Genomic DNA, 12,686 nt, shown 5'->3' on the forward strand with positions numbered 1-12,686 from the left:
TTGAAACAATAATATATATATATATATACTTCTATAAATATATTTTGCAAAACAAATTTCAACGTTTGAAATCAATTGTCAACAGTTTAGGTTTCCATCAGAGAGAGTGCATTCCTTGATCATTCACTTTGTTCGACAAAGGGGATAATCCTATCACTATGATCATCCACTCAGATGAATTCTCGGACTGTCCCAACATACCCAGGTTTTGACCCCCTCTAAGGATCTCACTGATTGGCATATCAAAGACATCCCAATCCGACACCTAGTGCAATACCATAATCGAGTCTAGGGGTTAGGTGTAACATTACAATTTGGTCCATCTATCTCCAATGTTCAGGGCAATACTGGAATTTGGTCCGGTTCAGGATTTCAAGAAAACATACACTGCATGTACCTCAGGTCTTACCCTAGCAGTTGAGACAAGCCACCCCAACCAACTTGGCAGCACATTAGTGTCAGCCTTCGAATGATAAATCTCCCCAGATCTATTCAACGACTGTGAAGATTCTAAACTAACACGAGTTTTATAAGTATCTAGTTTAAGGGTATTACACAGAAACACACCAAATCACATGAATCAATTATTCACTTTATTCATTTACAATAAATAAATAATATACATCAATCTAATTGAAATTAAGGGCATACACTGTCTAACAAACCTAAGACAATTTAGTTAAATACAATATCCAAACCAACTTTACTAATTGTAATAATATAGATTGTAAGTATATATATAAGCATATATATTTTAATAGAATTGAATTGAATTATATGGGATAGGGTGAATCATATCCCATATTTGATTCAATTATAAACTGATTGAATTTGGATCGTCGAATTCAAATTGGGACAATCGGATATCCTTTGAAGTCCCATATATCTAAATGTAGTTATAGTGATATCTCCTAACAGTTCTAATAGTTTCTTTGTATATGGTAATTTTCGGTGGAAGTAAATTTGGAGCATAAATTAAAACCAGTCACCCCAGCTGTTAAATTATTCCTTTGGCGTTGTGTACTTGGCATTCTTTCCAAGAGAAGTGCTCGTGTGAATTTTAGAGTTGATGATCATCAATTCTAAAGTGTGGGAGAAGTGCTAATGCATGCATTGGTGGAATAATGATAAAACTCATCATTGTGGAAGAGAATGGTATGCTGTTCAGAGGAGTCATTCTTCGTCAAATCTGGCAAGCAAGAAACGAGATGATTTCTGAAGAAACTACCTTTGGTCCTAGACGAGTTGTCTTGAAGCCTCGTGCAAGAAACGAGATTGCAGAAGTTCATTACAACACCTTCTTACTTTCTCGGTTAGATATGTTCCTAGAGTTGCTTGGTTAGATAATACGCCACAAACTCCTGATTTCCTAAATTCTATGTAATGTGAGGAGAAAAACAATCAAAAGCTTGATAAAGTTGTGGACATGTACTGGGAAATGATAGGATGGAAGCTTAAGGAGCAAAAACCCGTTAGACATAGCAAGAAAAGCCATTGAAAATTGTGAAGAATACTTTGAAGCCCAAATGGTGAGCAAAGATCAGAAATAAAAAAATTATTTGGATACCCGTGGAAGATGTAGTAAAGATCATCCTTCAATGAAAGCTAACAATGAATGTGCTTTTGGATGCATCGCGAGAAACCATCTAGGTGAAACTCTTATTTTTAAAGTAGGCTTCATAGGGATAGCATCTAACACAAGAGCTGAACTGAGAGGAGCACTCGAAGCTCATAAGTTGATCAACATTCTAAATCCTAAGAAGATCAAGAGATTCAAGGACGATTATTGAAGCTCTAAAAGGATTCGATCAAGCTACGTGGAGATGCTAGGTAATTAATGCTCGATGAACGCAAGAAGATGGTGGCTGGCATGGACTGTCCAACAGCATATCATTCTCTAACCAAGCAACTCTAGGAATATATCTAAAATTTTGGTTCCGTTTTTTTTTTTATTTTTGGATAATTCAGTTTTTAGGAATTTTGATTTTCGGTTTCAGTTTTTAGAGTTAGAAATTCGATTAACAGAAAAAATGAAATAAGTTGAAATTCATTATATAATATATAACATATAATATACTATATATTTATATATCAATATATTATCTATAATGTATTATAATGAAATTCAATTTCATAATATATATTATAGGTTATAATATATAATATTTTATATATATTAATTAAATTCGGTTTATGCCTAAAATAATCAAAAATTTTGATTTTGGTTATCAGTTTTCTTATAATTCAGTTTTGGTTCGATTTTCATTTTCTATTTCGATTCGTAAAATTTTGATTTATTCGATTCAGTTTTTAACTGAATAAACCGAATGCTCACCTCTACGCATCATGAAGGAAACCAAATCGTGGACTGGCTGGTGAACAAAGGATACACAACGAAAACGTTACATGGCACTACATTGAATGTGCGGCCGTTTAACTTTCCTCTTTTTGTAGATTTCCTAGGTCTTTCTTTTTTTTGTCATGTCTATTAATCTCCCGTGTTTATATAGACTCATGGACTTCAAACCCTTATTACTTTTATCTTTTAGTCAATAAAATTAAATTAAGTAAATGATAAAACTTTTTAGGATATTGTGATGTACTCAACTTCAGTTACATTTCACTTTCAGTCGTTAGGGAGTCCACAACCTCCTTAAAAATCTTATTCACTAAGGCTATGTTTGGTTTGAAGGAAAAAGTAGGGAAAGAAAAGGAAGGGCAAGAAAACCTTTACAAACCTTGTATAGGTTTTGATATCTTCCCCTTCCTTTCCCTACCTTTTCCTTCAAACCAAACCAAACATACTAGTCAAGTTTCAACAACATGGTTGGAAATGCAAGATCCTTTTAAGTTAGTAAGTTGTTAAGTGGGTTGTGATCTCCACAATGGCTGAATGGAATGTTGCCCTGTTTGGGTTGACTGCATGCAATGTAAATTGAACACAAAATGATCATAAGGCTGTATTTGGTTGCAATACAAATAAATTTGCACTCATGCAAAATTATGACAGTGCAAATGATTTGAGTGTAAATTCTGACCTATCTTTGTTTCAAATTTTAGCTTATTTTGTTTGATTGCATTACAAATAAAATAAATTAAAACAAAGTAGAATAAAGTAAAACCCAAAACAAAATTAAGCTAGAATTTGCATTTTCTTCATTTGCACTCCCATGCATTTGTACTAGTGCGAATAAAATTGCACAGAAGCCAAACACAGCCCAAGGAATTGTGGTCGAAACATTACACAGTTTGAATGAGAGATGATAAAAATTATTCGTTGAAGCAGCCATCTGTAAACAAACCAGCAATTCTGATAACTGAATTTATACTAGATAAAATGTTGGATGATACAAGATACATGATATCTGCCTTGTAGAAAAAATGATACATGATATCTGCATTCTTAGTGATGCAGAAATGGAAAATGGAAATTTTACTGCACCAAAAAGAAATCTCATATTATCAGAGGTTTAACTTTCCGATTGTGGCCCATGCTATTAACAAGGTCTTTGCGGGTACAGGTAGGGAACAAATTTACATTCTTAAGCACCTTAAGTTGTCTGAGAATATATGGAAAGCTTAGTTGATCCCGTGAAGTGAATCGAACTACTTCATTGAACCAGAGGCACATGAACAGATTTGTCAATGGTGTGTGCTCCCTCACGATGACAGATGATTCAGCTAAAGCTGCAAAAACAAATACCTAAGAAGTTCAGCTCATAGTCATAGCAGACCAAAAAAAATAAAATTTAGTATTTGAACAAGGAAAATGAAATTTTAAAAGACAATGCATATAACACCTTGATGCTCTTTTCTAAAAACGGAAGGGCTACAATACTTCCGTTTAGCAAATCTTGAGATTAGGCTATTTATTTAGAATGGGATACTTCTATTTCACATTGAGCATATACCATCAAATGTTGAAAGATAGGTCAATGACATAATGAGTGTCATACCATGACTAACATTTGATTTCCCCAACCAATTAGTCTTGGAATAGCAAGGGGCAGTCACTAATACCTTTCTTGCCATTAAACATTTTATCATCAGGAAAACCATCACTGCGATACTGAGCCAGTTGCACCTCCACCTCTTCTGGGGTTGCTTTGTTTTTCTTCACTACAGCTTTACCCTCTTCATAGATGCTACCACGTCCATGTTCTGAAATTGCAAGTGTGGATTTTGTACGCCAAAGAAGGGCTTCCAGAACTCCCAGTGGATCCCTACGGAATTGAGATTTAGAGTCTACCCAAATTGAATACCTTGCTTGAGGGAACAATCGATGGCCCAACATCTGAAAAAACCAAAAAAAAAGAAAGTGAAACTGAATTTCACATGAATGTTCCTCAACAATAGGAGTGCAAAGTAAGATACATGAAATTTAATTTTAAGTATTCAACTATGGTCCAACAAAAGGGGAGAAAGAAACATGACATAAATCAAAGTGAATCACATAAATTGACAAAATTCTAAGCATCCTAGAAATCCTGTAAATTAGTTCTCAATTACATGAATCTGTCCTGCCATTCTGCCCTATCAAGAGTCATGGAATAACACAACCTTTAAATAGTTAATTACCTACAAAATATCAAACTTAAGGTTAATTCATCAAAACATAGCAACAAACCAAGTGAATTGCACCAAAGTTCAGGTATTGATATTCTATCTAATATGCTTGTATCATGCTTCTTTAAATCTAGTTTCCAAGTTCCATTTTGCAATACTAATAGTTTGCCAAATTTAATTGACCTAATATATACAGGTTTTCTATACTATGATTTTTTAAGGTATACCAAAATTACATATTTTGAAACTTTTATCATTGTAAAGTATAACCTAGATGTATCCATGCAGTATTTTGTGTTGTTACTGCTGTATAGTGTATTTATAGCATTTGACATCAGTACGATCGGCATTTACATGTATCTAGGTATCATAAACTTCGGTAACATATAAATGGCATTATTGTACTGTGAAAGCTCTATGACTAACTGGTTTTTTGAATGGCGAAAGCTGCTTGTTTATGGCTTTCATGTGTCACTGTATATTCTCTCATGTGGACACAAATACTTCAAACTTCAAGTTAAATTTCATATCCATGTAAACTATCTTCAAAGAATAGCTTCTTGAACTTCATCTTGTTTTTGATACATTAACGTTAGGGATGTCAATGGGTTGGAGTAACCCCAAGCCGACCTGACCCAAGCAAGAGAAGATGGGATTCCAAACCAGAGCCGTCTTATATGTAGTACACCTATACTCAACCAAGACTACCTCTACAAATTTTTCAATGATGCAACAGCAATAGGTCAGGTATGGTACAGGGATCACCTCAACCTGAACCTGACATAAACCTGATTAAGGTTGACCCAACCCTAACTCAATGGGATCAGGTCAATGCAGGTTTACCACTTAACTAACCCAGTGGCATCCCTATTCAAAATGATGAATGTTCATTAGATCCTCCTCTTCAAAGTTTTGAGGTGAAAACATTAATATAATCAGTCTCTTCATGTAGCACCCTTAAAAAGTTGTGGTCTCTTCCCTTAAAAAGTTGTGCATAATTCACTTAAATGAATGTTTATCAGGTGACTTAATTCTCTAAGAATGGTAGAGTTTGGACGATGGGACTGGCAATTGAAACACGCCAAAGCATCAACAGCTTAGGTTTTTTGAAAGTAAACTCTGTAACTTGGTTCTCTTGGAAGGAGAATGTAGAATGCATTTAAGGTGGATATCTACTAGAGAACAAAGCACTTTGGGATTACCTACCACATGAAAGAGAAGCAATCAGTGAATATGTTGGCCTATTGCTGGTACAGGGAGTGCTAAGAAGAAGTTATTAGTCTAGAGACTAAAACAGAACATATTTGCTCCTTATAAATTTCTTATTCTTTTATTTCTCTGAGCTAGGAATGTGAACCTTATTGCAGGGTTTATGAAGGTGGGGATGGGGAAGGGAGGGGTGGGGGGCTCCAAAGGTTTATCAAATTGATGATCCCAGGGTTAAATGACAGCATTTATGGGTGATGAGATGATAATAAGAGGTGAGGTGCGATTCAACAATCAGGATTCAGCAACCAGAGGAGGCAGAACAAAATATGGTTAATCTTCACCTGTAAAAACCACTTAACTGAATTTAAGGTTGGTTGGATACACACTATTCCTAATATTCAAACTCTTCTTCCCCATAAATCCACCCTTTCTCATTTTTCTGGTAAAGAAGGATTCTCGCATACCAAAGGTGCATAAACATACAGAAGCAATCACAAATAATATGCAGCATTTGGTACCTTAGGGATTTTACTATTCAGCCGTTGATCTGTGAAAGGAAGATCCCTGACAACCACAATGCGCCATTTACCAATCATATTGTTCTCACTAATTCTCCTCCCCACGGCTTCCTGAGCTGCACGTGTGATTTCATCCCAAAATGCAACATAGCAGACCTGCAACCCGACCAAATCTACATATATGGAAATGCACAACTATAATGTCAAATAGGCAAAGCTTTGGATGCTACGAAAGGGAACCTTTCTAAGTGATACATCTGACATTCCAATTGGTTGATAGAGATCATCACCACCACCAAATGCACATGTGGATACAACAATTTTGCAAGCTTGCATGTAATTATTGTCATCATCAGAAATCTTAAACCCTCCTTTCTCACTGTAGAATCCACAATGCACCAGAGCAGTTTCATTCACCTGACAAATTCGTTACGCACATTAACTAGTATAATGAATCGGGCATAAACAGTTCTCCGTCAGGAAGAATCAACAGCAAGCATATAAAGAAGTGTAGAAACATCAACTTCAGACGAAGTTTTGTAGGTATCATCGTTAAACTCTTCAAGTAACTCTACATAGACAGTTGTCTGAATACTATTGGTTGCACCAAGAATTAAAATGAAAATGGTCATAAATTTATTTCTAGACCCATTTGAGAATATCAAGTTGCAAGTTAAAACCTAGACTCACTTGAAAACTATCAAGTTGCAGACTAAAACCTTAAAACTTTGTTTTCTCTCATGAAGAGTTTGGTTCCCCGCGAATAAATTAAATCTTGTCTCCATTTGCTTCTGTAATGGAATAGAGTAAGATGTATCAATATCTGACTTGTACACTACTCTTCTAACAGGAAAGTTGGGTTTTCGAACCACAGGAATACCAAGAATCTTGAGTTTTTCGGGAGGCAAGAGCTTCAAGCAACCTGATAAAATTCAGGAAACTAAGTGAGATAGCCTTCTTGAGAATTCTACATCAACAGATGATCAGAGAAACGCGGTGACTTACGTTTTCTTGCGCCCCCAATTATCCTGGTCACCGGATCGAGACGATTCAAATTCCCCTCTACTTTCTTCTTTGCGAGAAATTTCAACTTCGTTCCGACTCTTGACTTTCTAAGTTCTCTAACGCCTCCAACTACCCTAAGCCTGGGATTGAGACGACTTGAATTCCCTATCGCCTTCTTTTCTGCAACGAATTCCAACTTCGACCCGTGAATGGACTTTCCAGCAATCCTCGACGCCTGGAATACAAGCAACCCGGTTGCGAGAAGAAAGAGAAAGACCCACCACCACTTGAGCAGCTTCCGAAACGTTGGCCGGAAAAAATGGTCCGTATTAGCTTGGACACCCCCAAATTTCTTGCATTTCCTTCGAACTGACACTCCCATCTTTTTCCACTCGTCAGAATCATCGTCCGAAACGGACATAGAGATGCTGTTGAATATCAAAGACGTCATTACAAATTCCCGGGAGAAACTCAAAGCTTTGCAGAAATTGGAGAGAATTAAGACGTCGCTTCTCTGAGGAAAACCAAATTCAAATCGAAGTCGGTGTGTGGACAAGGGGGTTTGCACTTCAACACATTACACTACATTTAGTTTATTCTCTAGTTTTCTCCAAGTCACTTTTTTTTTCACGGATTTTTTAATTTTAAAATTTAACAAAATAATTCAAGTGACTCCCTTTCTCTCTCTTTTTCTCTTTAGGCTATATTTGATTTGAAGGGAAAGGTAAGGAAAGAAGAAAAATGTAGTAAACCTTTATTTATATAGGTTTCGTTGTCTTTCTCTTTCTTTCCTTACTTTTTCCTTCAAATCAAACACAGTCTTTAACTCTTTTAATAATCTCTCCTCAATAATTATAGGGGTAATAGTATATAAGTGCAATTTTTAGGGTTTAATATCAATAAAATTAATATATTTAAAAAAAATCCTTTTTAAAACTAATATCAATAAAGAGCAAAACACTGTTCATCTTCTTCTTCTTGCTATTTGTTCACCAGAGCCGCTGTCCGCCACCACCTGTCGTCGTCGTTCGCTGCCACTCGTTGCCACCTCCGCCTCCAACAACATTGTCGGAGGTGAACAAAGGCAGAGGTGGCGGCGGCGACGCTAGTGATTTCTCTGTCCAATGCCACCACCTTCGCCTCCACCTCCGGCAATGTTGTCAGAGATGGGTGGAGACTGAGGTGGCGACGACAGCGGGTAGAGGAATGACCACCAGTGCCACCGTCGCCACCTCTGCCTCCGGCAACGTTGCCGGAGGTAGATAGCAATGATGGGTGGTGGTGGACAATGGCGAACGGCGGTTTTGGTGAACAAATGGAAAGAAGAAGAAAATGAACAATGCTTTTGCCCTTTATTGATATTATTTTTAAAAAGTTAACCTATTTTTGAAAATTTTTTAAATATATTACTTTTATTGATATTAAACCCCAAAAGTTGCCCTTATATGCTAAAAACCCTTAATTATACTATTAACTCTTTCCTTCAATAATTCATGCCACTAATTCTCTCTCATCTCCATTACTCCATTAAATTGCATAAAATAATTAGTTATATTTGCATTAAATTGTAATTATTAATAAAGATTAATTATATTGACATTGAGATATTATTATGTTACATAAATAAATAAAAATAATTATTAATTATTGTTATTGATAAAAAATATTTTTATTGATATAAATAAAAGAATTTAATTAATAAAAAGAATAAGATCAATCAGAAAATAATGTCAATTTAAAATAATATAAAACTAATACAAAACTATCGAATAATTATTAGTTTGATAATTAAATTTTATTAATTTAAAACCAACTTAAGTTTCAATTCCAATGAAAAATAAAAATTTATATAAATTTCATAAGGAATTTAAGTTTAATAAAAACTTAATATACTTAAATAAATTCAATTTTTACTAATTAATAAAAATATTAAATTTAAATATAGTTTAATTATTTTAAATCAATTTAAATTTTATTTAAAAATAAGGAAAATTATAAAAACCTCATTGGGTTTTCTAACAATCCTATGAAACTCTCCAATGTTTTGACCTTAACAAAACCTACCTTATTGTTTTGAAAGATGATGCAAACCTTTCTTTTGTCAACATTTCAAATAAAAAAAAAATGTTGATGTAATGCATTAATTTTACTTCACTTCAGCTTTTTGCCTTATTTTGTTCAACAAGAGTAATGAGAATTGTTCTTTGAAAGCTATTTGAAAAATAAATTAGTGAAGGGTAAGGTTGAAACTTTAATTTATATATTGTATTAACATTGATAAGACTTCAATGTATTTGATACCAAAAAGCCAAGGGAAATGAGGTATTTGCACTCTTTTCTCAAAACTATAAGAAAAGCCTTTGTTAGGGTCAAAACACAAAGGTGGTTTATACAATTGTTTTAAGAGGATATTTTTTATAATGTTACCTAAAAATAATAAAAAATAATAACAATCCAATAAAAAAATTCTTTTTTCAAAAAAAAAATAATGCAAATTTATCTAAATATTAGGAAATTGGCCATTCTCGCTAAAACGCAACTTAAATTGTGATTGGATAAACTAGACATAACCCCAAAAATAATTCTTGAATTGAACTTAGATGAACACCATTTAATTGAAAATGTAATAGAGCGCCATCTTCATTTTTGCTTATAAATAAAGCTCATGCATCACACAGATCTTGACTGGTATACATTGTTTCCAGAGTTCTTATATGATAATAATCTAGAATTTCAAAACGACCTCCGTTTGGTGAAATAAATGATTGTTTAGGAGCAGCGCGCCAGAGACAAGAACCCAATTATCAAATAAAGGACAAAATATGCAATGCAATCATTGAGAGCAAGAAGACAAGCGTTTTGTGACTGTTGAGTGTTGAGTAATGTTGACTGAAAATAGAGAAGATGAGTTGGGATTTGCTCCTCACACAGTACTCACAAGACATTGCTCAAACGGTACTCAACAGCCCCTTGGATCTGTTTATTGAGAATATATTCCCATGAATAAAAACATATAAGTATAGAGATATTCTCAATACATGGTTGCACGGCGCTCGGATCTGCTACCTACAAGTTATTCTTACATCTACACCCATGGGACGTTATAGTTGTACATTAGGAATATCTCCCTTTTCATTCATAGGGAGATGTTCCCAACACATGGTGGTAGTGTTTCGTGGGTATAGATGTGGAAACATTTTATTGGTAGCAGACCCAGAGTGGATTGCAAGTGGCTGTGAATATGGTGTGACTGCCTGAACGTGATCTTGTGAGAACTGAATCTTCTTTTTATTTGTGCTTTCAGTACTTGCACCAATCTTATAGTAAATCTCACCATTTATCTGACAACGTATCTCCATGAATAACAACATAATGTTTCGGATGTGTGGCTAGAATGTGCTGTAAGGTCCGTATGAAGAGTAGATCCAGACTCATCCGGACTCAGAAAAGACAGGGTAGGAAACGGTTTGAAATCCATAGGACCAGGTTGGAAGAAATGAGCGGAGCGTGATGCATTGTAGGATAGGGTTGCAACAGGATGGGTTGAGTTTAAGCTCAATATTGGGTCTGAGGTACAGTTTTGCATTGAGTCTGAGGTTAAGCCCGAACTATCTAATTTGGGCCCAACCTTCACGAAAATTTGATGCATTTAGATTGGTCTCGAGTCTGGGCTTGGCGTAGATTGATCAATTAGTCTATTATGTATGTATGTTTGGGTTATCAAAGAATGGTATGTATATATACATTAATGCATGTAAAATATGTGTCTATACATGTAGATCTGTCCGAGCCCAGCCCAAAAATTAAAAACCCCAAACATATGGCAGGCTCTGAGAACTGAAATTTTGAGCCCAGCCCAAGTAATATAGCGGGCTGGATCAACCCCAGCTCGGTTGTACCGCCCAAATCGCACCCATTTTATTTGTTGCGACGTACTATGTGGTATGTTGAGCCACAACCACTAACATCCCTTAAGCATCGGGATGGATTGCTAATTTGGCAAGAGATTTTGCTGGGCTACCATCTCCAAACTTCCCTCCTTTCAACAAAAAACCAGACGAACAGAAAAACAAACGAAAGAAAGCACCTTGGCCTTCTCTCCGGCCGACCACCTCCAGTTCGGAGGCGGAGGAAGGAGGCCTAATTGATCTTTTCTTCTATCGAGAACTCGCCCAGCTGATTCAATCTCCCACCCCACCACAATATATATGGACTACAACGACCAGAAGGGGTGCCCCACGGACATGAATTCATCAGGACCACCTTACCTACCCAAATATGCAATTCTGCCGGCCGGGAGTGGGGATGGCGACCAGGTGGACGTTCGGCCTCCTTCCTACCGCCGCAACATCCCACGCTATCTGTCGACTCAGAACCGAAAGAGCGGGTCCATCTGCCTCCAGTGCATATGCTGCTGTTATTGCATTCTCCTGCTATTAATCGTCATTCTAGCAAGCCTCACTGTCTACCTCTACACCTTCTTCGAACCCAAGATGCCTTCTTACACGGTGGAACGCTTCGGAGTTAACTCCTTCGATCTCCAACCCGATTTCAAGCTTTATATCGAGTTTTTGGTGAGTCTGAAGGTCGAGAACCCAAATGACAGGATTGGCATCATCTATGGCAAGGACAACTTGGTGGCCGTCGCTCACCAAGGCTTAACGCTTGGTACTGGAAAGATTCCAGCTTTCTTCCAACGCTACAAAAATGTGACCTTCATGGAAGTTGTGGTTAAAGGGAAGAGCGAGCTTGGGTCGGCTTTTCAGGCAACTTTAATGGAGAACCGGCTGGGCATGAGGATACCCATACCCTTAAGCATGAATATCAAGGTACCTATGAACTTCATGTTGGGGGAGTCCACATTAAGACAGTTCACTTTTCTTGTTAATTGTTCTTTCGCTGTTGATAACTTGTCGCCCAAGCACAAAGTTGATATTTTATCAAGTAATTATAATGTGTCCTTTGCACTCTGAATTCGATCTCCACATTCTCATGCGCTTGTTTTTGTTATCTCAATCTCAATACATGCTTTCTAATTCTATATCCGCAGTTACAACTGACTAGAAGTTTTTTTTTTTTTTTTTTTTTTTTGTTCTCTATTTTTTACACACACGAACAGCTAACATCTTCTTCAGTTAACCCTTTATTATTCTTCTCTCAAATATGATGTCCATTTGGGATGGTGAAGAAGAATAGATGAGAAAAAGAAGAACTAATTATTATATAGCCTCCTTATCTAACTTGGAATTCAGTAATGAAATTTCTCTTTTTTACCATAATTCTCACTCTCTAATGAGTAAGAACTTTGGAATTCAGAAATTCTTTAGACTCTGATTGGGGATAGCAGTGCAAATGTAGGTTAAGTGCATATATGCACTCTGGTTCAGT

General features: G+C 36.0%; 2 protein-coding genes across 2 annotated transcripts; one reads left to right on the forward strand and one right to left on the reverse strand.

The window, feature by feature from the left end:
- Positions 1–3,291: 3,291 nt before the first annotated feature.
- Positions 3,292–8,028, reverse strand: LOC148877842 (putative hexosyltransferase MUCI70). The gene is made up of 6 exons (XM_088945087.1): positions 7,299–8,028; positions 7,013–7,215; positions 6,534–6,710; positions 6,294–6,449; positions 4,021–4,294; positions 3,292–3,687 (listed from the first exon to the last, which is right to left on the reverse strand). The coding sequence occupies exons 1-6, from the start codon at positions 7,747–7,749 to the stop codon at positions 3,455–3,457; spliced, it is 1,494 nt and encodes a 497-aa protein (XP_088801213.1). The 5' UTR covers positions 7,750–8,028; the 3' UTR covers positions 3,292–3,454.
- A 3,514-nt stretch (positions 8,029–11,542) lies between these two features.
- On the forward strand, positions 11,543–12,271 carry LOC148877843 (NDR1/HIN1-like protein 6). The gene has a single exon (XM_088970622.1). The coding sequence runs from the start codon at positions 11,543–11,545 to the stop codon at positions 12,269–12,271; it is 729 nt and encodes a 242-aa protein (XP_088826748.1).
- Positions 12,272–12,686: the final 415 nt, after the last annotated feature.

Source organism: Nelumbo lutea, chromosome 1 (genome assembly GCF_056320005.1).
Source record: "Nelumbo lutea isolate HS-2025 chromosome 1, American lotus-T2T, whole genome shotgun sequence".
Lineage (NCBI taxonomy): Eukaryota > Viridiplantae > Streptophyta > Magnoliopsida > Proteales > Nelumbonaceae > Nelumbo > Nelumbo lutea.